Below are 26,335 nucleotides of genomic sequence, written 5' to 3'. Positions count from 1 at the left end.
TAACTATTATTATACAGTCTGTTCTCTTTGCTTTGCCTGTGTTCCTTTGGTGATGTCGAATATCTGCGTGTTTCTTCTAACTGCTTCACTTTAAGAACCAAATGTATAACATACTGAATCTTCTATTTTTGTACATCTATTGATTTCCTCCTGTGAGCAATTAGACAATTAGTGTGTTTCCTTCCCTCTGTTTAATTCTTCCACTACCCAGTTTTGACTGACTGTATTATTTCCTGGTGTTTGCCTTACTATCTTAAAATATAATTCTTTTAGACCTAAATATTTTATGAAGCATTGCTGAAGAAAGGTGAAAAAACATCATGAACCTTTGTGACCTCCGCCCTGCTCCCTTTCCCAGCGCTTCTCCATCAGCTAAGACATTTAGAGCACGTGCATTCTGCTCTGCCCGTTAGCCCTGCATTTATCTTATATTTTGATCTTAGTTTTACAGATGTGTGTGGGCAACTGTCCCCACCATTTAGCTCTTGGTTGTCTGAAGTTTGTTTGTCCTTTAGTAATGTCTTCAGGGCTAGCTAACCCTTGAATATTGGGAAGGTGTTTAGCCCTCTATGCCTGCATATAATTTCTCAGGGGCTAAAATTGACGTGCTATTTTTTACTGTGAGAATGTGGCTCCATTAACTTCCTGAAAGTTACAGTGTCAGGCCAGTCTGAGATTTCCTTCTTTAGATGTCTTGTTCGGTCTTTTCTTTTTGAGGGGGTGTTGGTGTGTGGGGGGAGGTGTTGCTATTTTCGTTACTTTTGATAACAAAAAGTCCTTTCCCCTCTACATTTGAATGCCAGTTTCTTATTAGTGTGTACCTTATGCTTGGCATCCTGTGTTATTACTTCTGCTAGGAACATGAGTCTGTCATTCAGTAGATTATTTCTCCTTCTTTTTTAATTTCTCAAAATTTCCTGTGACATCTCTTGAAACATGTTTTATTTCAGTTTCATTGTGTTGGTGCTCTTCATTCAGAACCCAGAATGTATAAGAGACAAGAAAGACAAAAAGAGAGACATTATTTCATTCCATCCCCAATTTGAGAAAACTGACCGAAACGAGATAAAAACAGTCCTTGAATGAGTGTTTGGCCATGTTCAGGCTGCTTGCTTTTGACTTCTTTTTCTGTTTTAACTTCCTTCCTGACATTTGCCAGCTTTTATTTTATCTTGTATCCCTTCCCGTTGTCTCAATATATCTTCCCTGGGTTCATGTATTTCTGTTTTAAACTCTTATAGGCAGTCCCCCGATACAGGTAATTTTTAACTGTAGCAATGTGGAACAGTTTTCATTTGCTCTGAAGAATTGCATTTTGTTCTATGTCTGCTATCTTTTTTCCATGCTCCTTCTCTTTTTTAAATTTTTTTTTCCGAATTTGTTTTTGAGGCTTCTACAATTTATTTATTTATTTATTTGTTTTTGTTCTCTTTAGATATACATGAAAGTAGACTGTATTTTGACATATTAGGCATATATGGAGTATAACTTATTCTAATTAGGATCCCATTCTTATGGATGTACATGATGTGGAGCTACACTGGTTGTGTATTCATAGATGAACTTAGGAAAGTTAGGTGCAGTTCATTCTACTGTCTTTACTATGTCCATCCCCTCACCCTTTCCTTTATTCCCCTTTATCTAATTCAATGAACTTCTATTCTTCCCTCCCCCTCCCTTTATTGTGTGTTAGCATCTGCATATCTGAGAGGACATTTGGTGTTTGGGGATTGGCTTATTTCACTTAGCATGAAGGTCTCCAATTACATTCATTTACCAGCAAATGTCTTAATTTCATTCTTCTTTATGGCTGAGTAATGTTCAATTGTGTACATATATCACATTTTCTTTATCCATTCATCAGTGGAAGGGCTCTTAGCTAGGTTGGTTCCAAAGCTTGGCTACTGACCATGGCTAATTTTTTAATGATCTGATCTCTGCCTTCATATACTGTTTGAGGAGGTCTTTTTGGTGATAGATCATGGCTCTGTCTCTGCTTATCAGTGCCCCTCCTTGGTTCTCAGTGCCGTTCCCTGTAACACTGGTATATTTTTCTGAGTTCTTCTCGTAAGTGGGAACCACTTGGAATGTGATCAATATGACTTCTTTTCCACAAATACTGTATTTCTGGATTAAATATTCATTAAGTATAGAGAGTGTATTTCTCCTTTTTGTTTTCCTTATTGCTTTGGAGTGACTTATGAGTGGAAAAAGAGGAAGCACTTGCCTTACTTAGCTTTTATATATTTATATATTTATATCATGCATGTTCTGAAATATTGCAATAGTTTGCTAACTGATTTCACACCGATCCCCTGCCCAATCACACTGCTGTCTCCAAGGTCATTTAGTTAAAATTCAAATCAATGTTCCTATCTTGAGTGATGGCTCATCCTCTATAGGATGAAATCTAACTCCTTAGCATTGCTTACAAGAACCTCTGCAGTCCAGATCCTGCCAAACCCATCAGCCTCCTGTGGATTCCAAACCCATTGCCGCTTCCCACCTACCTTCCTTGTTTCAATTTACTCTTCAATAAACCTAGTCTTCTCTAGTCTCCTTGCATATAGCATGCCATTTCTTGCCTCCGAGGCCTTTCTTATGTTTCTTTCTGCTTGGGGTGTCCCTTTATCATTTGAGTTTAGGCTGCACCCCTAGCCAGTCTTCTCTGACATCCTCTGTGGGGACTGGATCAAGTTCCAGCACTGACTGACGACTTATCCATTTGTATGAGGTCTCCCCAGCCAGGTCTGTAAAATCTAAGAGGAACAGGACTATGTCTTATTTATCATTGTTTCCCCTGCACTTAGTGTAATGACTGGTACTCAATAAATGTTTGTTGAGCTGAACTGAACTGAGAAGATAAGACACCACCCTTATTTTCAGGGAGTGTAGCTAGTTATCTTTTTCAAGCAAGGAAATCTTGTTTTTGCAGCTAACAATATAAGACAACTTAGGGTAATTGGCAATTGCTCACTGCATAAGAAATGCCCGTGTGTAGAATGTCTCTGTGTTTTTTCTATATCTGCCATCCAGGAATTACCCAGTGTATTATTCAGTGCCCTTTTTATATTCATTCATTTAAATATATTAAAATACATTCATCCCAGTGGGGCACACAGACGACTAAACAATTATAATGCAGCGTGATGAGAGCTGTATTAGTGGAAGCATATGTCGCCCTTAGCTGCAGGAAGAAGAGCTCTTCACCCTGCCCTGGTAGGAGGGTCAGCCCGGAAGTCCTAAGGGGTGGCAGTGAGGACAATGGAAACAGGGAAACAAGGGTGTTCTGCACAGAGGGGACGGCATGGATGAGGTGAAGGCAGCAAGAGGGCACCAGGACCTCTCTACCCAAGGAAATCTCTAGTGGTGGGATGACGTGCAGTGGCATAAGCTAGGAATTTTTTCCTGGAGAGGTAAACACTTTCATTAAGTCTGGATAGTTTTTTGTTCCTCTCTTTATGATTGTGAGAAGCTCAGAACTAATTTTGGGGTCAATTTTAGCAACTCTCTGCTTTAAGCTTCCTGGCGTGGGTATTCTTTCTACCTCTTTCTCCTGTACCATTGGTCCATAGTAACCTCTCAGCTAGTTTTTTTTTTTTTAATTTTCATTATTGCTCCTTATTTTGTATGTGTCTATTAAAAAAAAATATTTGGGAGCCATCCCAAAGCATTTACTGAAACATTTGTGGGGTTTTATCTTTTGGGAAAGTATGAGTTTTGAAATTTGAAATGATGATCGGGATAGGATTTATGGAGAAGTCAGATTTGTACTTTGGCGATCAGTTTCTGCCTCTACAGAAAGGAAAGGGCAAGATTCTTCATTCTGTTCATTGAAATAAAGCTGATTCAGAAGGTTTGGTCAAAGCTAAAAACTCACAAACCAGCAGAGCACCTTCTCTTCCAGAGTTTAAACACATATACCTCTAACATCAGGGCATCAAGGTGGGTAGCAATCCATTGACCCTGACTTTCAGTCTACAAAGAAAATCATGGGAGAAGCTACATAGGGCACTAAAGCTTGAGATCAGTGTCTCCAGGGAGTGTCTGGAAGGCAGAGCTGGACCCTGGGGATTAAGCATTCCCCTGGAGGGTGTCTTCTGTTCCTCAGGAGTTCAGTTTTGAAAGGGGAACCTTGTAGATGGGGGCTGTCTTCTTTTGTGCCTATGATTGGAGCAGAGTACTATTCAGTCATAAAAAAATAATGGAATTCATCATTTGCACTAATGTGGATATAGCTGGAGATCATTATGTTAAGTGAAAGTACCCAGGCACAGAAAAGCAAGCACTACATGATCTCATTCATAAGTAGAACCTAAAAAAATGATCTTTATGAGAATGTGTGACTATGTCACCGTTAATCCCACTACTACCTATAATTGTAATGCACCCATAAAATCCTTTTTAGAAATGAGAAAGACGTCAGCCACGACTGGTAAATATACTACAATAAATACATCTGACCAAAATATATAAATATATTTGATGACTCTTTTCAAAATATATAAATAACTTTTTAAAAAATATTATTGAACTAAAAATAAAATGGACAAAAGATTTGAAGACTAAATAAATATATAATAGAACATTGATCTCATACACAATGGTGACCAGAGGCTGGAGAGAATAGGGAAGAGGAAACTGTGGAGAGATGGAGTGACGGGAACTAAGTTATAGGTAGATAGGAATAAGAAGTTCTTGTTGCTCTTGCACTGTAAGGTGATATAGTAATAAGGTAGTATATGTTCCAAAATGTGGAGGGAATACTTTGAATATTCTACCATAGAGAAATGACAAATGCTTGAGGAGGCAGATATGGTACTCTGATTTGAACAGCCTACTATACATGCAAACACACACACACACACACACAAACACACACATACACATACATGTATATGTAGTGAAATATCACTTGCTATACCATAAATATGTGTAATTTTTATGTTTTTATGTATAACTTTTAAAACATTTACTTAGCTGTAGATGAACACCCAGTATCTTTATTTATTTTTATGTGGTGCTGAGGATCGAACCCAGTGCCTCACACATGTGAGGCAAGCGCTTTACCACTGAGTTACAGCCCCAGCCCCTTTATATATAATTTTTTTAAAATTAGTAAGTTTTGAAAAAATGGATGAGGATGCCTAGGAGGGTGGGTCTGCCATCTTCTTAGGACTTCCTTTAACAGAGCAACTCTGGTTTTATTTGTTCAATCTATTGGGTTTCTTAATACTCTTTCATTTGACAAGAGGATTCTAATGCTAATAAATGTTTGAAAATCACTGACCTTTTGTAGAACTGCTGGATCCGTGGGTCAGAGGTCAGACTTCTTCATGTGTGGTCACTAAAACCACAAGGAATGCAGGTGATATTCAGGCCTGTGTCTTTTCTCTGAATAATGAATAAGCACAATGTATGTATTTATTCTTAATTATTTGCTCATGATGTACCTATGAACATGTCATCATTTATAAGTGTATATGCATTTGACCATATAGTTTAAGCAGAAACCTCTAAATAACGATATTCATTAATTCAAATTAATTAAGCTTCTCCTGATGAATATTAATTTTGCATGAAAATCTCATCCCTTCTCATTTGCCCTCTAAAGTTGCCCTCTATGGTTCGCATTTACTGGATATATTAATTTTAATCCTATATGCTGTGTGTGGTAGGAGGGTCTATAAAGTACCCACACAGATCCTGCAATTTAGAGAAGCCCCAAGGATTCTACCTAACCTTTGGTTTTCCTTTTGACAAAGAGGTGCAGGTCCCCATCTTGATGGTTTTGCTTGCAGGGACCTCAAGTTTGATAGCCTGCTGTTGAGCAGGTGAGACTGGAGATGTACAGAAAGCTGTGAAATTTGTTAATCTGTCAGTGCCTCTTCTGTGCAGGGGGTCTGGGGTTTCATGGTGAAATCAAAAGGAGCTAATCCTTCCCAGAAGAGCCTTGTCTTAATGGGAAAGTGTCTGCCTGAAATGCTTCCGTTCCACATGGATAAAAGAGAAATAGGCTTTCCTTTGTAGGGCAGGAGAGAGCACTAAGTGGATTTCTACCTTTTGAAGCAAGGTGGTTGAAAATCCTACCTTTTCTCCTTTATGGAGTAGCTTTCCTAATGATCCTCCTAGGGAGTAGGTGGTGCCGCAGGAGTTGGGGTGAAACTCCTTCTGCAGTACTTCTGCAGGGCTTGGCTCCTGGGGAGTGTGATGAAGAAACAAGAGCAGGACCTGAGGAAGCCATTACCATAGGTGTGTGTGTCCGAGTTAGATTACAGGGCGCCCAGTTCCCTCCTCTCATGGTGGCACGTGAGATAGCCTCTGTGCAGAAAGCGTTCATTCACTCCTTGAATCAAGTTTCCTTGTGAGTGCAACTCTGTGCACTACACAAGGATGTGATGCCAACTTATCTTCATACATTATAAATACAACAGAAAAAAAAATCAGATCCTAATTAAGAAACCCATAAAGTACTCAAGAGGCAGAGAGAATGGCAGTTTGGAGCAAGGAAGGTCATCCTGACTCTGCCAAATCCTTGTCCAATTCCCCCTTTTGTCCTTGTAGCCTCAGCACAGGGAAAGTTTGCTCTCACTTTTTTTTTTTTTTTTTGTGAGCCTTATATTGCCCTGGGAGGAGACACACAGCAGCTTGAATACTCAGAAAAAGAAGTGGTTTTTGTTGTTGTTGTTGTTTGTTTTTTTGTTCTGAACACAGGGTCAGGGCAGGAATTCTAAAAATATACCTGGCCCTTGAGCTTGGAAGACTGCACAGATTCAGGCCCCAGAACCTGTAGTATTGTTTAATCACTCACACTAAATCTGGAACAGGTAGTCTCTCCCTGACCCTTTGCAAACTTTTGCAAAATTGCCAATGGGACGGGTAACCCTGTGCAGATCCATCCAATACCCAGTGCTGCTTCCAACTCCTAGGAACATTCCATGGATGTAATCAGGAGGGAAGCCCCTTCTCTAATCAGGACTTCTGAGGATGGGGCAATAGCATCCACAAAATGGTTCTAGGATGATTTCAGTGCCACAATGAAGCCAGTTGGCAGCTTGCATACAAATCGCTATTAGTTTTTAAGAGTTCTGTATATAAACATAGAAAACTAGTACTGTTACAGAAAATGTTACTAGCAATTAATGAGTGTGCACAGTGGATTAACAGGTATTTGTTTAGCCGTAGAAGTTTGGCAGGTGCAGTAGGAGATGACGGAAGACATTGTCCCTGTTCTCAAACAGTCTGCACTGCAAGTAGCTCATGTTCTGATGTTGGGGAAAGAGTCCTTAGTTTAAGACGTGGGCTGTAATCTGGGATCTACCACCCACCAACCAGGGAACACTGGACAAATCATGTAGACTCTCAGAGCACTAATTTCTTCATCTCTGTAGAATAGAATCACGATACTTGCCCTGTGCAAATTGGAAGGTTGTGGCGAGGATCAAGGGAGATAATAATGGCTTTGAAATGCTTTGAAAACTCCAAAGCCCTACAAAATGCAAGAACTAATCCACAAGCAAAAATCAGCCTCAATATTTTGTGCATTCACATCCTCTTTTAAGCATTTTTATAAGCCTGTCACATAAAAGATTACTAAATCTCTGCTCCAAATTCATTTTTTAATTATTCAAGGCTTCAATTCATAGATTAACGTATGTGCATGATAAAGCCTTCCTACATTGTGCTAGTTATCAAAGAAATCAGCTTCTCATGATCTTTATGGGACTGTAGATATAGAGGAGTTTAATTATCCTTCCAGACTTGTAGCCTCTTGGTCCCCACCTCACCTGGATATTGGTACTTCATTGAAGATTCTGATTTATGCACCATCCTGGGAGGTCTATAGAGAAGTCTCTGTGGTGTGGCTACTGTATCCCTAATAAATTGTTATCTTTCTGAAAGAAAAAAGCCCTGAGGCAGAAATTAATCAAGTGTAATTATTCAAAGAAAAACTATTGGGGAATATTTTAAATGATGTTAATTTGTTCTTAATGGGAGAGATTTCGAATGTTAAATAAATATCAATTTCATCATTAGGGACACAATTACAACACAGAAGTTGAAAGGAAAATGAAAGCATTATAGAGACAATCTTTAAAAGAAATCCAATAAAGACATCTTCAGGTGTGCATTCTTCCAACACTTTCAGAATCTTAAAACCTTTTCAACAGCCATACAAATAGAGATTGTTCACATACCATGCTGCTGGGTTGAGTCTCCTATACCCGTGGTGATTTTAGTGGCTTGGTGTTGCTATTAGTATCTGGAATACTTCCATGAATAAATTAGTGAGTTGGTTGTGAAATGATGATGTTTTGTTGACCTTTGTGCACAACATCTCAGGAGTTCCAACTCACATCTTTCCAGCTCACGTTTGCCTCAGAAACTGGCCGTGCTAAGAGGCAGCTGGCAATCATTTGGCCTCAGCTGCACTGCGGATCTCTTGCTCTTTGTTCTGGCCATGATTTATCCCCAATTGGGATTCTCACAGGAGACCCCCTGGCCATTCTGATGCAGATACAAATTTTGAGGACGTCCAGGGCCTCCAGGTCCTGACCAGTAAGATTAGTGCTCTTCGCTTCCTGTGTCAGGCGGAAAGTTCCAGGCCCCATTCTGTATGTTCTCATGGGCACCTCAGTGTGATGAGCCCCAGGTACTTATAGTAGTAGTTGGTTCAGCAACGCATCCTGGGGATGGCTTCTTCTGCCTCCCCATTTCCTACTTCCTAATTGTGCCACTCTATTCCCGGATATTTTCTTGCAAACAAATAACAAAAATCACCTGTATAAAAGTCCTTATTTGGGCTCTGTTTGGGGGCAACTCATCTCAAAGCAAACTTGAAAGACTCAAAAATGCACAGTCTCTTACTATGTATCAGTACTAGGGCTACAGTGAACTGTGCAAAAAAAGCAGAGGCATCTGCTTCTCAATCTAAGCAATTGGTTCCCATTCCTCCCATCCTTTCAGAGAGGAGGCTTATTGATCACCCTCTTTTCCCCTGTACCTTTTTACTCATGACTTTCCATCCACCTTTACATATTTAAGACTTATACCCTCCTTAACTAACAGAACAAAACAAAGCAAAACAGAACTCTCTTTGGAGCTCCCCACCACTCTTATCTCTAAATGTCCCATCTTTCATTCACAACCAATTTCTCGAGTGCCATCGGTATCCTTCCCCATCTTCTCATTTCCCTCTCTCTCTAACCCACTTGAGACTGACTTCTGCCTCTGCCACTCCACTGAAATTGCTTTTGCTGAGTTCATCACTGATGTCTTTGAATTATATCCAGACTACGCCTCTCAATAATTAGCTTAGTTGACCTGTCTGCAGCACTCGGATCTCTTGACTGCCCCTCTGTCCCGGAGCACTCTCATCCTGTCATTTCTCTGGCCACACTACCTCTCCAGGGCTGTCCTGCTGGCCCACGGAGTTGCCTCTTCCTCTGCCCTTCATTTACGCCTGGGTGTTCTCAGTGGCCTTCTTGTTCCTTTTCTCTGTTCGCTTCCTACCCTAAGCAATCCCATTCCATCTCCTCTGGCAGTGTCAATTACCATCCACATGCCCGTGACTCTCCTGTGTCTCTTGCTCCTCTCAGCATAATGCAGAGACAGAGAGGCTCCAGGGAGGCTGTTTATTCTCAGGGAGCCCATCAATCCTGTAGACATGGCGATCTCCTCACTCCATTCAGAACTTCACTGTTGCAAGTCCCTAGTAAATTATTCAGACTTGTTTCTTCGCTGACAGGTCTAATGAGGCTCCATGCAAGTTACAATACCTGTTGTTTACCAAGCCAGCATAGCGAGGGGTGTTTTCCTTTAATCTCAGAAAATGATTCTGCATTTCATTACAGGATATAAAATTTGTCTTTCAAGTAGTATGTGGACTTTATATTGTTTTCATTTTGTGTTTTACCTCTAATTGATAATAGCTACATAGAACCTGCATTATTGCGGTTTGGTAGGAAAGCTGCTACTGCTAGTTAGTAGTGTCTCCATGCACCTGAGAGGGAGTCTTGGGTTTAGATATGCTGTGCCATGCATCTTGCAGGAAAAGTAAGTACTGATGGTGTTTAATTATCCAGGAGCCTCATATTGTTAGAAGCAGCCTCTGAGCCCTCATCAGGAAGGAAGATGTATTATACAGAGGACCACAAATATTTCTCTTGTCAGCTCAGAGGCTACACAACTCTCAATCTCTTCTACTGTTTGGAAATCTACAATTTTGTCTTTCTAAAATGATGATCCTTCAGAATGTTTTTTCCACCTGGCCACACCACCAGTTCTACCCAACCATCAGCAGATTAAAAGAATTTTTATCCCCATAGGGAAAGGTCTGAATTTTTATTTAGTGCTACTAAATAAAATGTCTTAGCACCTGTGCATTTTATTTTATTTAATAAAATTGTGATCTCCATGTGGTAGATATTATCTTCTTTATTTTTCCGTGGAGGAAACCACTTCAGTACTGTTCAGAGTTACCCTTTGTTCTATATCTCAGGAAATGGCAGGGTCGAGGATGTGACTTCAAGGATGTCTGGGTTCCTAAACAATGACAAAAAACGGGCAATGGTCTGCTGCTTATTGTATCTTTTTTCACATGAGTACTGAATTGCGGACACTTTCCAGGATGAGCGTAAGAGCAAAATAGAGGGACATTGCCCAATTTTGGTAGATGGTGAGGCAGGGGAACCTCTTCCACTCCCTGACAAGTGGACTTTTTATCAAGCTCTCTTTCAATTTTGTTTCATATCAGAAACTTTCTGCATCATTAACCCAAGAAAGGTTTAATGGGATTCAATGTAGTGCAGTCATGCCCGTACCTCTGAGAGCTGCCCCTCAGATGCACTGTGAAGATTGACTCAAACACACATCATTGGGGTGCCAGGTGGGGACAGAGGGGCAGCGTGGGTCACTGTCACTATCATCCACATCTCTGCTCTTCTCCAGCTCTTCATCCCTTTTCTTGTATCTCTTTTTACACATTATCCAATTTCTGTGATACATTTGGGGCAGGAGAGGGGCTCATTTAGAGCCCTATTCCAGGACACAGAGGAGCTCTTGTGACTTGGCTGTGTGTGTTCTCACTCCACTTCCTTGCCATGTCCCTGCTAGTCTGTGACACCCACTCTGCTATACCCAGCTCCCCAGAGAGCCTCTTTTCTGGAGCCTCCTCCTATTATAGATAATTATATTGCCATAAAAGCAGCAGCACTGATAATGAAGGCAGTTGGTTGTTGACTGAGAAGTAGACTATTAAGTCCAGTTCTCTTCTCATTGCCATTCTAACTAGGGTATATCTGTCTATTAATTTCAGAGTTTCAGCTTTTAAAATTTTAATCACTCTGCCTGTTAACTCCCTACATAGTTAACGGGGTAAACAAACATATTGGATTTCCGCAAGCTGCTTTTAAGGATTTGACTTTGAAACCCCTCATGGTCAACCCAAATAAGAACTTCTTGACACTCTATAGTAGCAGAGACATTGATTTATCAATCAACTGCCTTTAATTGAGGACCTTCTATATACCCAGAGCTGTGAGAGTTTCAGTGTGAGACAGAAGTACTGTTTGATTGATTGATTGATTGATTGATTCCCTCACTCATTTATCCATTCATTTAATGGTCATTTATTGAGCACTTAATGCTTATGCTCTGTGTGGAGAAAAGGTCCCATGATGGTAAACAGGACTGACAAAGTGGTTCTTCTCATTTTGTGTTCAATCTTGATGAGGAGATGGAACTCTTTGGTCTGATACCGTCCTTCAGTGGTACTCAGAAACATTGAGTAGTACTCAAAAACAGAAGCTCTAGTCTCTGAGGGACAGACTGCTTTCCGGACTGGGGGAGATCCACAAGGATTTACATGAGGGGTCCATTTGAGGACCAGCCAGAGCTCCAGGCCAAGAGCCCCCTAGGTGGCAGTAGACAGTGTGCCACAGGTAGAAGGGGCAGGTAAGGGGACAGCACTCCCGGGTTTAAGTCTTGGCTCATTCTGCAGTCTTGGGCCATGATCCTTTCCTCCCCAATGCTCAGTTACTTTATTACAGAAGGAAAGGGCTGCATTCAAGAAGGGCTCACAAATCTCCCGTTGTGGACTGAGAACTGCCTTTCAGACACAGTGGCTGAAGGAATTCCAGCAGACACATCCAATCCAGGTGGATGGGAGCCTATTTAGAAGTGAGGGGCTGACTACCTCAGCACCCAGCCAGCCTCTTCATTTCCCTATGGACACTGCTGACCACACCTCTGTAGAACTTAGAGCCCCAGGGAATCCAGCCTGAAAAGAAGTAGGATATATAACTGCAGGAATTCCCTTCTAGAAGTTTCTAACTCTGCAGTTCCACAAGTCAGATCACTCTTCAGGCCACTCCATTTAGTCAGAGAAGAAAAGGGGGCTGTTATTCAGAGGTATTGCTACAACTCACTTCTTCCATGGCAGAACGATGCTTTTGAAAAAGGTAACTTGGGATGTAGTTATATCCTCTGCAACATTGCGGACTCCTCCTTCCTTCCTAGTTCTACCTGCATCTTCTGGGGACATAATGGGGAGAGCATGCAGTAAATAAGAAATAAAAAGCCAAAAAAAGCAAATAAGAAGGTTATGATCCCTGGAGATGAAACATATCTAAGAAATAAATATGCAAATAAGAAAAATGGAGTTCCTGCCATAGGAGGGTTTATAGTCTGGGGAGAGAGAGAGAATTCACTAGCAAAGCAATAAATAAGAACAGTAATTGCATGTTGTGATAAATCTAGGAGCAAACATACATAATGGTGAGAGACAATAATAGGATTTTATTCATTTATTCAGTAAGTCCCTCCACAAATATTTCTGGAGTTCCTACTACTACAAAGCATGGGGCCACCCATTGGAGATTTTTGTTAGCGGAATCAGGTAAACCTCACTTCTCCTCTAATGGGAACTTGTGCTTTAGATGAATCCTCATTTCTGATAGTTATTGGAATGTAAAGATAAATAATATAAAAAGCCTACATTAAAAGAAAAGCAGGTGTGTGCATGTGTGTATACACTATCTCCAGATTGTGCTTTTGAGACTTGGACACATGAAGCATTCCTTGACTGCTGGATGCACATACTCTTTCCCCCACCCCCTTCCTAAACTGGGAGTCAGAAGGTCTGTACAGAAATCAATCCCTGCAATTTATTTTTAACTTCTTTCTCCTTAGCCAGGATTGATTTTTGTCTTTGTGATCAATGGCACAGAGAATAGCTCCTGGTCCCAGGCAGCTGTTCAAGCACTTGGTCCTGTCGGTCCCACGTCTATTGAGCAGGACATTAGAAGCTGATTATGAAAGTAATAGAATGAAGATGTTTAAAGGATGGGCCTGATTACCCCTGCTTTTCTGGGGAGGAGTGTTTGCAGACAGGAGGCTGCTGTAAGCAAGAACCAGAACCCAGGAGCGCAGGGTCCTAGGGCACACCACCGATCCCAGCAATGGATGTAACACAATGAACAGTGCAGGAGCCAGCATGGGGATTAGTATTTGGACAACCTGACTCCTTCCCTCCCCTCTTAGCTATCTCTTTTTCTTCTTCTTAGTATTTAATCTTTACAGTATCAACTGCTGTTAGATTTGGGAACTGCAAGCGAAACATCTGTTACCAAAAAAAAAAAAAAAAAAAAAAAAAAAAAAAAGATTGACTGTTCCCTCTCTGAGCTTCTTGGGCTTCAAAATGGTCTGATTCTTTCATCTCCATTCTCATCTCCTCCTTCCTTATTTTCTTCTAATTCAGCTTGTGGTTTAATAGGAACATGAAATTAGACATTTCTACCTCTCCAGGAGCCTCATTACCCTCAAGGCCAGGCATGATTGCTTCCGGTTTCTTCTGTGAAAAATGTTTACAGAAGGGATGCACACCTTGGAATGATGGGCAGTGCTAATTCCATAGAACACAATTAGAACAGTCTGCCCTACCCAAGGCCTTCTGTCCACTTCTCTGGGATAAACACTCGCAGTCTTGCCGCCTACACCAGGTGGCAGTTGTGTCTAGATTGCAGTGTGGAGAAATAACCACAGTGTTCTTAATATGATTGTATTTATTATTTCATTGTGTAGTGTAATTGCTTCTGAGGTGTTCTTGGGATGTGTGGGAGGGAAGAGATGGAAGGAATGACTGCTTCATTCACTGATACGAGTCCTTGTCCAGTTGATCAGACATCACTCTTCCATAGAAGACAAAATATACTTATCAGCATTTTATTTCCAAAAGATTTCTCCTCAGCTTCCTTCCATAGTTTTTACAGCCTGGCTAATTTTCTTTATTACTGAATACTCTGTGCTTCTTGGAGAATCTATTGCCTATAATAGTAATAACTAATGCTCATGGGAAGGGGAGCATGAACTAGGCTTATATGTGAATAAATTTAATTGCAATGACACCCTATGAATTAAGTATGGCTCTTCCATTTTGAAGAAAAGGCTCAAAAAGGTCAACCATTTCCCAAGGTCACACAGCCTACTGCTAACTGTGGTGTGAAAAGTTTGACCCAAGAGTTTAGATGCACCAATCCTTCTTTTCAACCACTACAAGGTTCAGCTCCTTAAATGAGAGTCACCACAACCTAAATTTTATTTGCTTGAGTTAAATTGGGTCAAGAACTGTGTAAGAGACAGTGAATAAGAACACAAAGCTTTTACACAGAATGGGTGCTTAAAACATGTTTGTTGAGCCATTGAATGGCCACAAAAGAAAATAGAAGCACAGAATTTAAGATATTGTGGTTGAAGAAGAACTTCACGCTGAGCAAGTGAAGGAGTGTGTCACACAGGGGGTGGGATATCTTTAGTACCTCCTTTGCATGAGCCATGTGTTAGGCCTCACATAGTGAGGGTGGCTGTCTATTTTAAGATGAAACTGAAGCCTAAGTGCTTTTCCCAAGGACAAAATAGCCAATAGGGGCAGAGGAGATTTGGAATCCATTGTAAGCTTAGTTCCAAGTTTCTGTTAATTTTCACCACAAAGAACTATATAAGTAGCCTAAAGGGTGCACAAAGAGAAATCCTGGGATCCCTACTGGAATTTCTAGAGCATTTTCTTAAAGCAGAACTTCATTTGTGATATGGACCACCTCTGCAAAAGTAAATAAACCAATAAATAAAATTACAATAAGATTATTGAGCAGTGTAGTATAGACTTTTTATTAAAGATGCCAAATAGCAATGAAGTAGTGTCTTTGCCATGCTTTTCACAGAAAAAAAAAAATCTGAGTCTTTTACACATATCCGCTATTTCTTTCCACCACCCAAAACTATGTCTTCTCAAACCAGCAACTAGTGACTCACTTTGTGGTTCTCCCTTCTTGCATCCTCTCCAGCTTTGTTGGGGAGCTTTTCTTCCTCCAAGCTCCATGCCCCCCCACCCCCGCTTTCCTGGCCAGCTCTCTCTTTACCATGTTGGGCATCAGCCTGTTGCGATTTCCATAGTCTTCCATCCTCAAGTCCATCCTGACATTCAGCAAGCAAAATGACCTTTGGCATTGAGGACCTCTTCTCCTCTCAAGATAGTGGAAATACAGGTTGCACCTGTTGGTATAGTTCATGTGACACCGTGTGTCCCCACATGCCTGTGCCTGTGTGTGTGTCACTGCGGAGAACAATGGAAGAGAGGGGTTCTGCCCATGGTCACTGGACTGACAAACATGAGTGTCAATTCCATCTCAGCCCTTTGCCAGATATGCCTTCATTATCTCATCTGCAAAATGCAGACAGGATGGGTGTGGACTGCACTGTGCCCAGCACTGATTTTATTATAATCGTAGAATGAACATGAGAACAGGTTGAGTGAACTTTGTTGGCTCTGAGGAGGGGATCTGATGGCACCCGGCCTCCTCTCTGCTCAGGGGACCATGGCATTATTGCTGGTCTTACATTGTCATTCATATATCTTGTATCTTAGGTTTGTTTTCCCATAGAGATGATGAACTCCTTAGGGTCACAGCCCTGTGACTCCACAGTGCCTGACACAGCCTGGGCACAGAAATGCTGAATAAGTTCTTGTCAGATGATGAATGTACCAGAGAGTGGAATCGGGGCCGTGACTATATGAGATGTTTAAGCATGATGAATGTGCAGGGGATGATGTGAATTCGACTCTACCTTTAATTAACATGTGGATTCAACAGTGGGTGGGGGCAGAACATCTTGTAATCTTCTTCTCTGTTTCCCACCAGAAGGTGAGCAGCTCTCTCAGATCCCCATGTTTTCCGTGTTACAGTCCTGTCAACCACTTATTTGATGTAATGTGACTACTCACTTATAAACATCTATGAAATTATCTCCCCTTTATGTTTTTCTGATTCTGAGAAAGCACCAATTTTATTTTTTTATTTTTTTTAAAGAGAGAGAGAGAGAGAGAGAATTTTTAAATATTTTTTAGTTATCGGCGGACACAACATCTTTGTTTGTATGTGGTGCTGAGTATCGAACCCAGGCCGCACGCATGCCAGGCAAGCGCGCTACCGCTTGAGCCACATCCCCAGCCCCGAAAGCACCAATTTTAGAAGCCTCACAAAGTGAAAAGACCCTGGGAGTACGAGTTCTAAATTCTGAGGTCAACTGTGCATCTCACCTCTAAGTAACAGAGTGACCTCAAGTGGCCTATCTGGGCCTCAGGCCCTTTGATGCCAAAATGAGGTTGTAATTAGATCTAACTTGCAAGATTGTGCTCAGATCAAATGAGATTAAGTGCAACAGTAAAACTAATAGAATAGAGTAGTGCACAGATACTAGTTGCTAAAACATGGGTGCTGGCCACTAAGAGAGGATTAAAAACAAGACACATTATCAACCCTCAAAATCATTACAATGTAGCAAGAAACCCAAGATATACCCATTTCGTGTAATTTAAGACATCAACTAGCACACGAAACAGGAGGCTCTGAGATTCAGAGGAAAAAAAAAAAGATGAATTCCATAGGAAATTCATTGGGAGGTGGAGTGTAATTTTCTTGTTGTTGTTTTTAATTATAGCGATGAGGATCAAACCTAGGTCCCTTTACTTGCTGGGCAATACTCCACCAGTGAGTGTTATCCTCAGCCCAAGGAGGTAGCTTTTTATGCAAGCCACTGTGAATTTGATGCTGGATCTGGGTTTAGAAAACTTGTCCAAAACTAATCATTCTTTGAAAAAGCTCTGGAGTGGACACTTTAGACTCATTCAGGCTGCACAGTGTAATGGACTTGGTTGAAATTTAGAAAACCAAGTTTAAATCTGGGCTCTGCCACTTTGGAGCTGAAAGCCTTCTGCACATCAGTTAACTTGTCAGTAAAGCAGAGCTGCCTAGCAGTCCCTCTTCCACAGGGCCATTGTGGGTCACAGACAGCACATGTAAAGCACATCCAGTGTTGATGCTTGTGCTGGTGGAGGATGGGGATTGAGCGGGCGGTGGGGTGCTGACACAGGGAGTATAGTGGGGGAGCTCCAAGAAGCAGCAGTTGGCATTTCACTAATATCCAGGACCCTCCTGGGGAGGTGACAGTGCTGCTGGAGAAAGAGCTCGACAGATGGTTTAAATCCATGTACGCTGTCCTGAAATTCACTCACGAGGCAGGCAAACCCCATGTTGGCGAAGCTCTGCTGTCCTATCTAGCAAGCCACATGGATCTCCAAGCCATCTGGAAAGCCCACATCTCGTGGAAGCATCTCTACTTCTCCAGAAAATTAATGATTTTGTTTGCCTTGCCCTTTCAGGATATTTAGAATATCTTGAAAATACCAATAAGTTCTTCTGTAGGCAGCTGTAGGCGCCTGCTCGTCATCCCTGTGGTGAAAGACCCTTGTGTTAGGTACTTGTGCCCATCCACTTCTGGCTCCCCTCCCTGTGGTCTCTGGCCCTTCATTCTGTGCCTCTGGGTAGCCTCCCTGGCAGACGGCAGTGCCTCTCAACTCAGCATGGACACACCTGGATCAAACACTGGACTTGTCAGTGAAGACACTTCCCAAAGCTGCAGGTTCCTGGGTGTGCACCACAGGACTATCATAACATCCTAATCATTCCATTTTTAGAGCATTTTATAGTTTCATGAAAGCATTTTATTATCTAATTTCGTTTATCACAAGAACCTGTGACAGAGGATAAATATTATATGTTAAGCTCTAAGAGAATAGTGACCAGGCCTAAAATGGCATGACAATTAAATGGCTGAGCTTAAAATCAAGCCACAGATGTGACAGAAGCAGGCTCCTTCCTTCTTTCTTCTCTCCCAACATTTCACTTTTTATTTTCTGAAGTTCTGAGATTTTGTAGAAATGAGAGTGACTAGCATCTAGCTTAGGAAGATTTCACTCAAATAATTGACCTAATAATGCCCACTGGTAAAAAAGAAGATAATCTAAATATGTAAATATATTAAGTTGTATAGAAAATATGTAAGAAACACCGTATAAGCTAGACCCCTTGTAATATAATATCTAACCCCCCTCAGTCCCATCTTTTACAAAACCATTTGAACCCTCACTTCACAAGGAATAGAACAGTTTTTGAGAGCAGAATGGAAGTATTGTGATAGCAATTTTGCTCCTAGAGGTTTCATAGGTGGTATATGTGGTGATAGCAGTGGCGGTGGTGTGTGTGTTTGAAGCTCTGTAATCCTTCTATGACACTAAAATAGAGTTGTTTTAGGTATTATTATTTGAGAGTATTCAGGTGCTAATAAATAATGGATTCTAGGAAGTTATTCAAATCTGTGACTGGTGTGTTCTATTTTTATTTTTGCACTTATCTCTCTCTCTCTCTCTCTCTCTCTCTCTCTCTCTCTCTCTCACACACACACACACACACACACACACACACAAGACAAAACCTAAGAGAGGATTTGCAGCAAGGACCTTCCATTTCGAGAAGTCAGGCAGCATCCCTAGTACTTCCCTTTCATCTGTGTCATGGAAGCCAGCACCCAAAGGTCAGGCTTGCTGGCATTAGTGGTAAATCTCTCCCAGAAATCACTTGGGCTTTTGGTCTCTGTACGTGGTTTGCTCCAGGAAGTCATCCTGGCTGAGGGCAAGAAGAGTTTCAAACCTCTGTCCCCAGTCTGTTATTTTCCAGTGGACACGGTGGCAGGCATCTTGGCCTCTTGCTCTGCAGCCATGGGTGATACACAGTGAGCAACTTACTGAGCATCAGCTGCTCCTTAACGCTGTATCACTTAATCCTCATGATCAGCTTGTCCACAGGTAGTAGTACTATCTCTGTTTTCTAGAAGAGGAAAGTAAGAAGGTTAAATTACCTGTCCAAAGTCACCAAGCCAGCAAGAGGTAGAAGCCAGAGTCAAATACAGTTCTGAGATCCCAACTAATGTATTTAAGTGCTTAAAAATCAGATAAGGAGTCTTCTTTGAAAAAAAATGTATATTCATAGTATATTTATATATTGATATATATTATATTATATTTATATATATAATATATAGTATATGTAGCATATATGATATATATTCATTATATATATGTATCTATAGAAATATATAATTGGAAATTGATAAAATGCCTTTTTGTATTTGAAGAAATGCAGTCAGGAGTTAGGTATACTAATTCTTGGTTTAGCCATGTGTGGTCTAGCCATAAACTCATTGCCCCGTGGTTTTCTAACTTGTCACCTTATCTCTGCCTCACTGACATTTCCAAAAGGCAATGAAGGACACAATGAGTTGCTTGGCAGAGCTATGATGGTGCCAGCTGCTTCATTAGTATTTTTTTTGGCCAGTGAGTGCACCAGCAATCTCAGTATGTGTCTTCCCTACAACATCTCCCCTGCACATGCGGGAGAACACACACACACAAAGAGAAAGAGAAAGTATGTGCAATATTGGCTTCAATATCAACTCTTTTATCCCAGATCTATTCTTGGTGATGCTATTTGTTGGCTATTATGTTTGGGTACCAATAAAACATTTTATGTGCAAATCTGTTTCAAAGGAGGTCCAGCCTTAGTGCAATGCTCTGTGTAAGGTAATAGACCCACTGTTTCTAGACACAGGAAGATAAAACTGCATATTACATTAATATCACAGAGCCTCCAGGACATAAAATGAGCAAATATCAGTTAGATAGACACTAAATTCAAAGTCAAACAGCCTAGCACAGGAGACAGCTTGGTGATAGCATACCATGTTTTTCCAAATGCTTCACCACAGTTTTGGTTCAGATGCATGGTGTGGTACCTCAGCAAAGCAGTTTTGGATGATGAGCTCAAGTTGGCAAAGGCAATCTAACTTTCCATAACAATGTCACCAGGGCCTCTTGACCTTCCAGAAATTATAGTAACTTCCTCATGAGACCTATGGCTGGTGTTTTTCTATCTAGGGTGTCCCTATGTTGCACAGGCTGTCCTTGAACTTCTGGGATCAAGTGGTCTCCAGGCTTTACCCTGAAAAGTAGCTGGGACTACAGGTGCACAAGTGTATTTACTCTTGTGGCACAGTAGTCATTAGCCTGTTTCTTTGTTCTTAAAAGAGAAACGTGATCTTTGAAGGAATTATGTAGGTGGAGAGGGCGAGAAAAGCCTAACAGCATCAAGATTTATTTTAAATAATCTGAATAGAATTAATGAGCAAGGAAATTGGAAAGTTAATTGTGCATCATAACAGCTTGGCTGTTGTTTTCACCTCTTTAAGAGTCTGGGTGGGGGAAACAGAGCGAAGGCTATGTGAGAGGTAACTCAGGTATGCTTCAAAGGTGGCCATTTTTTCTTGGCTTAGAGAGATTATCCACATTGTGTTGGACCCTGCTTGGGTCTCTAAATGGAAATGCTTCTAAATGTCATTCCCTATGAAGGCAACAGCTCTTGGACAAGCTGAATTTATTTCCATTATAGTCCTTCTTATTCACGAACTCCAACAGCAGCACTATTCACTCCCGTGCAACAATAGGGCATTGATTTCTCAGGACTGAGAAATTGACAGGAGCCCTCCTGTAGAAAGATCTGCCTTGTTGGTAGGCATCTTATCTAGGAAATTGGGAGCTGAGTGACATGGAATCCATACCTCTCTCACACAGCCTGAGGACCCTACATAAGCTGTGAAAACAAATAAGTTCGGGTTCAAATTCTGGCTCTACTGTTTTCTCGCTGTGTGTCTCTTGAGTATGTTGTGTGACTTCCCTATGTGTCAATTTCCTAATATGAACTCTGAACATAAAATAGAAGGCTAGTGGGTGCACAGGAATGGTGCTTGGTGTATGAAGTACTCAAAAATTTTATCTGCTGTTAACATTTTTACTTAACAGGATGCTAGGAATATTATTAGCAATAACAATAATAATACCACAATTATTATTGTGGATATGAAATAATACCATGGAAGCACAGCACTCAACATAAAATAGATACTCAAAAATGTTGGTTTCTGTCCCTCTTCTTGGGTTCCTTATGTCTACTTATAAATTCTAGAGACACTGCTGCTTTTCTTTTATCTATGGCAAAAAAAGACTCAACTTCTGAATCTCCAACAGGGCTAGGAAGTGACCTAAGGCCTTTGGTTTCAGTTTTCAGGCATATTTTTCTTTATTTTCCATGGTGAGCCATCATTCAGAAATAGGATGAATGAAAAAAAAAATAAAGGCTATGTCAGGTTAGACTTGGTCACGGTGAAAGCGAGAACAAGTCAGAAGAGACAGATGTGTTTAATGGTCAATGCATTTGTCCAAAGGAATCATTTTCACTGGCCAGGAGCCCAATTAAACCTGTAAAATGGAAATACAGAAAATCAGATTAACGAGCCAGTCATTAGTAAGGAAAAGACCCAGCTAATTCTGTGTTTAGCATGACGGATGGGCCCAGAGCAAATAATTGGATGACATTCATCAAACGTAAAATAAAAGGTGTCACTGAAAGGGAAAGTGGTAATAATCTCTGGGATTTACAATGCCAGTGAATTTGCTTGTAAGGAAGAGAAAAGTTCATCAAAATAGATTAATAGTCACTAAACTGTATTCCTTACTTGTGTGGTTGCCAGAGAGCCACACAAATGATTGTGGAGAAGCAGCAAATGCATTGGCCTGGTACCGCCCACCACCAGGGGAAGCTTCTGGCTGGAAGGATGCTCATCCAGCCATCCAGGGACTGGGCAGAAATGGAGAGCTCGGCATCCCATCCATTATTTAATCAGGAAACAATGGAGAGTCCCAAACTCAAAATCTCTTCAGTTCAGCAGATTGATCCCAATGACCCATTATTCAGTTAGTCACTAGGTATTGACTCCTTGCTCTATGGGGGTGTGCTTATTGCTAGTTAAGGGTTCAGGCATGAGCAGGATTAACAAGGTCCAACTTCATTTTAGAGCAGTAACAGTGAAAGGCTGTGTAATGTTGGGCAAGTTTGGTCAATCTCTCTCAGCCTCATTTTTTCTCAGCCTCATTTTTCTGACCTGTAAACCTGTAGATTTGGAAGTATATATGTGATATAGATATAGATATAGATATTCTTTCTTTCTATCTATCTATCTATCTATCTCCCTCACACAGAGATATATGTAAAATCAAATAAGGTGTGCTATATAAACTATGTATCATACTATATTTTATGTAATAGACACTCACTGCATGGGAGTAGTTATTACTCTTGTTTGTATTACTTTGCCTCTTCTAAGAAGACATTGTTTTTGAAATGCAATATCAACATCATAATAGATTTTTCTGGGAATGCAAATAAACATATGTACACATGCCCAATTACAAGGCTTCATAAATGCTTTTTCAAAAGGTGTCAAAATCAAGGAAATGTGTAGTCAAGGTGAGAGGAGTAAGATGGATAGAGGACTCTTCTAAGTCTACCACAGGAGTAGGAATACAGGTTTAGAGTCAAAATTTCTGAATTCAGTTTTGTCTTGGGCAAGTCACTTAGTACCCTGTAGCCTCTGTAGGGTTGCCATGAGGATCAACTAGATAGTTTACATGTGGGCTATTGGGTAGTTCTGCATCATGGAACGTGAACTCTACAAATGTTAGTTGTGTTATTATTTTTGTGTACCCACTAACCATCTGCCAGGAGATGAGCTGTCTCAATCTATTTCTCCTTCAGTAACAAAATACCTTAGGTTAAATAGTTTATAAATAGCAGAAATTTATTTTTCCCAATTGTATAGATGAGGAAGTCCAAGATCAAGGCAGGGCCTGGGCAGGGCTGATGTCTGGTGAGGGCCCTGGTCTCTTAATTCCAAGATGGTGCCTTGAACACTGTATCCTCACAAGGCAGGAAGGAAAGAAGGGGTCTAGGTAGCTCCTTCCAGCTCTTCCACTGATCCTTTCATGAGGGAGTAGCCCTCCTGTTCCAATCATTTCCTAAAAGCCCCTACCTTTTAATATTGTTGCATTGGGGATTTAGTTTCAACATGAATTTGGAGAAAATACAAACATTTTCACCACAGGGTTCCACCACTGGCTCTCCAAAGTTTCTATCATCCTCACATACAAAATATATGCATTCTATCCTCAAAGCACCCAAAGTCCTGTGCCAACATCAACTGTAAAGTCTTAAGCCTGAAGTTTTATATAATATCATTTAGTCAGATATGGTGAGACCCAAGTTATGATTCATCCTCAGAGAAATCGCTCTCCAGCTGTGAGCTTGTGAAATCAAACAAGGTATGTGGTTTGAAATACAATGCTGGTATACTTTCGAAGAGTGTGTTTGGTGATGTTCAGAGTGTCCTGTAAAGAACTAGATTTAAAAAAAAAAAAATTTTGTAGTTGTAGATGGACATAATATCTTTATTTTATTTCTCCTTTTGGGAAAATTAAAATATTTTAGAACAAAATAGAGAAGATGATCGGACAACATTGTAAATGTACTAAGTGCTATTGAATAATACAATTTTAAATGGTTATGATTTAGTTACGTGAATTTCACCTTAATTTTTTAAAAAAAAGGTCTCTGTCACCATTGTAAACACAGACTCTGGGAAGGAGGCAGGGGCCAGGACATGTGAGGAGCAGAAGGTGGGTGTAAATTGTTGTTAAAAGGTATAAACCCATTGTGTTCAAAGTGTAGTCCCTGGACTAGCAGCATCAGCCTCACCTGGAAACTACTAGAAAGAAAATTCTTAAACCCCAACCTGGCTCTGTTGAATCAGAGATAAGTGACCAGCAGTTTGAGCTCTACTAAGCTTTCCAGGTGATCCTGATGGCTGCTAAAATTTAAAACTATTGATCCAGTTCTTGGATTGGTAGAGACATTTGTATGTGTTGATTTTATAATTAAAAATAAAACCAAATTAAACAAATACATAAGTAGGATCATGCAAGAACTAAGAGTGACTCTGTGTCCAGGTTCAGGGATTATATTTTAATCTGATTCTATGCATTTGAGTTTCCTTTTTAAAAGAAAAAAAAAAGACTTTAAGCAACCCATTGATCTGAGTATGCCGATACCCACCCCTTGGCCAACACAGAACAATATGGATTCATAACAGGTGTCTTACCAGAATAGAAATAGAAGTTTTAAAACACAAGAGTGCTTCTAATTGGAAAATAGAGACCCAGGATAGTGCTGAATATCAGGCAGAAAGATTCACAGCCTGAGCCTCTGCCCCAAAATTTTTTTGCAAGGTTCTGCCTTCATGCTGATTCTGACATCTGCTTCACCTGGCAGCTTGGGTACATGCTATGTGGGCTTCTGATCTATGTGGAGCAAGGGGGAGCCATGGGAGAGGCTATCTCTTGGAGTGAGGAGTGATGGGTGGCTTTCAATAGAGATGTTCCGCCCCTTCTGCTCCCAGCAGTTGCTATGGATGGGCGCCAGGTTTGAGCGAAAGTGGGAGGACTGGCAGGCCTCCAGCATGTGCTTGGACCTTAGCGGAGAATGGAACATGTGCCTCGAATAATTGCCTCCTCAGCACAGCAGTCTGGTTGCTATTGTTGTCCTGCTATTTTCTCTGAACAGGCCATGTTATCTTCTCCTGTGAATATTAATTTCCCCTGAGCTACGATAATTGGGCTGAGAGCAGCCATCAGCAGGGCTGTGCCATGTTGGCAGGACTTTTCAACAAACCCAGGCCAGAGGACCATTTTCTTGGAGTGGTGTCCAAGTCATCCAGCGAAGAGTCCGTTCTTTCCCAAGCGAGGTGACAGGGCTTCTCCCTGACCCTGACTCCCCACCAGCTATGAGATAGCAGAAATGGGACTTAAACCTAGGATTTCTGAATTTTGGATTTGGAGTTTTCCCTCTAACTTTGGATACCTTTAATCAACTGGTAATGGAAAGAATCAATAAAGATCTGCTGAACACCTAGATTTGTAAATGTGAAGGTAAAAAATGAAATGTGCTCAGATCAGAAGTAAAATTAAATTTTAAAGTAATGAGTTTTGAGCAAGAGTAATTATTCCAATCCATAAAGAACATATACTTTTGACAATTGTGTCGTGGTTTCAGAGGAGTAATAAACTGCTGGAAATAAAAAAAAAAAAAGGCAGAACAAGTATGTTATGAGTGAAGTCTATGTTGATAGATGGTGTCTCTGTTTTCAGTTAAAAGTACTTATTAGATATGTACCTGGTGCAGAACACAGTAACCAAATACAGAATCAGTCCCTGCTCTCACAGCAGCTGTCAGGTAATGGGAACAATGGCTTTAATTGCCCATTTATTGTCTAAGTACCACGACATGGGAGCAGCTCAGGGTGTGGTGGGGTTGGACACTCAGAGCCAGCAAGGTAGTCTTTAAAAGGTAATTATAAACCTATTGTGGTTGTCAATGGAGAGGCTAGTACTTTCCAATTGTGCCATGATTTGTGATCCCATCTGATCTCTTTTATGTTTTCCCCAATCCAGGTAACAACGGGTGGAAGAGCCAGCTACTATGTATCCTATCGAAGAGAGGCCTTTGCTCAGATCAAGCTGCCCAAGTACTCCTTGCCGAAGGTACAGCACATACCACCTGCTGTCCTGAGACCCACCAGACAAAGTGAGGGCTGGAGAGGCTGCCTTGCCAGGCTGCTCAGAGGTCTGACCTCGACTGGGAGGCCCACGGGTCATTGGCCTCACTTAGCCCTGGGTGGTTTGGCCACTGCTGATGTTCCCAAACCTGGGTTCTATATTCCCATTCTGAGCAGGTTGCCAGGCCTGAACTTTGATTTCCTGTGACTCAAACATCTGGTGTAACCTTGGGTCATTTCCCAGGGGTGATAATGAAAGGAGCACTGGCTTTGAAATCTCTTCTGAGGCCTTTCCCTTTTGCAAAGTCCTTATTGCCAAGTAGAAGGTCAAGTTCAGGCAGGAGCACAGATGCTACGTGTGTGTGTGCATTAAAGTGCACAGATAAGTCTGGTGGTTTTCTTGCTTCTCTTTACATTTTAAGGCTAAATATAAAGGGACTTCCAT

The 26,335-nt window shown here is 41.0% G+C and overlaps 1 protein-coding gene across 1 annotated transcript in view; it reads left to right on the top strand.

The window, feature by feature from the left end:
* Sorcs3 (sortilin related VPS10 domain containing receptor 3) overlaps window positions 1–26,335 on the top strand; it is a 579,229-nt gene that overhangs the window by 437,819 nt on the left and 115,075 nt on the right. Inside the window, exon 8 of the mRNA XM_027930160.2 lies at window positions 25,787–25,876. Coding sequence (XP_027785961.2) covers window positions 25,787–25,876 — 90 coding nt within the window. The remainder of the gene's footprint in view (window positions 1–25,786; window positions 25,877–26,335) is intronic.

Source organism: Marmota flaviventris, chromosome 4 (genome assembly GCF_047511675.1).
Source record: "Marmota flaviventris isolate mMarFla1 chromosome 4, mMarFla1.hap1, whole genome shotgun sequence".
In the NCBI taxonomy this organism is placed as follows: Eukaryota; Metazoa; Chordata; class Mammalia; order Rodentia; family Sciuridae; genus Marmota; species Marmota flaviventris.
Note: the sequence above shows the minus strand (reverse complement) of the source record. Positions and strands in the feature narration are given on the sequence as shown.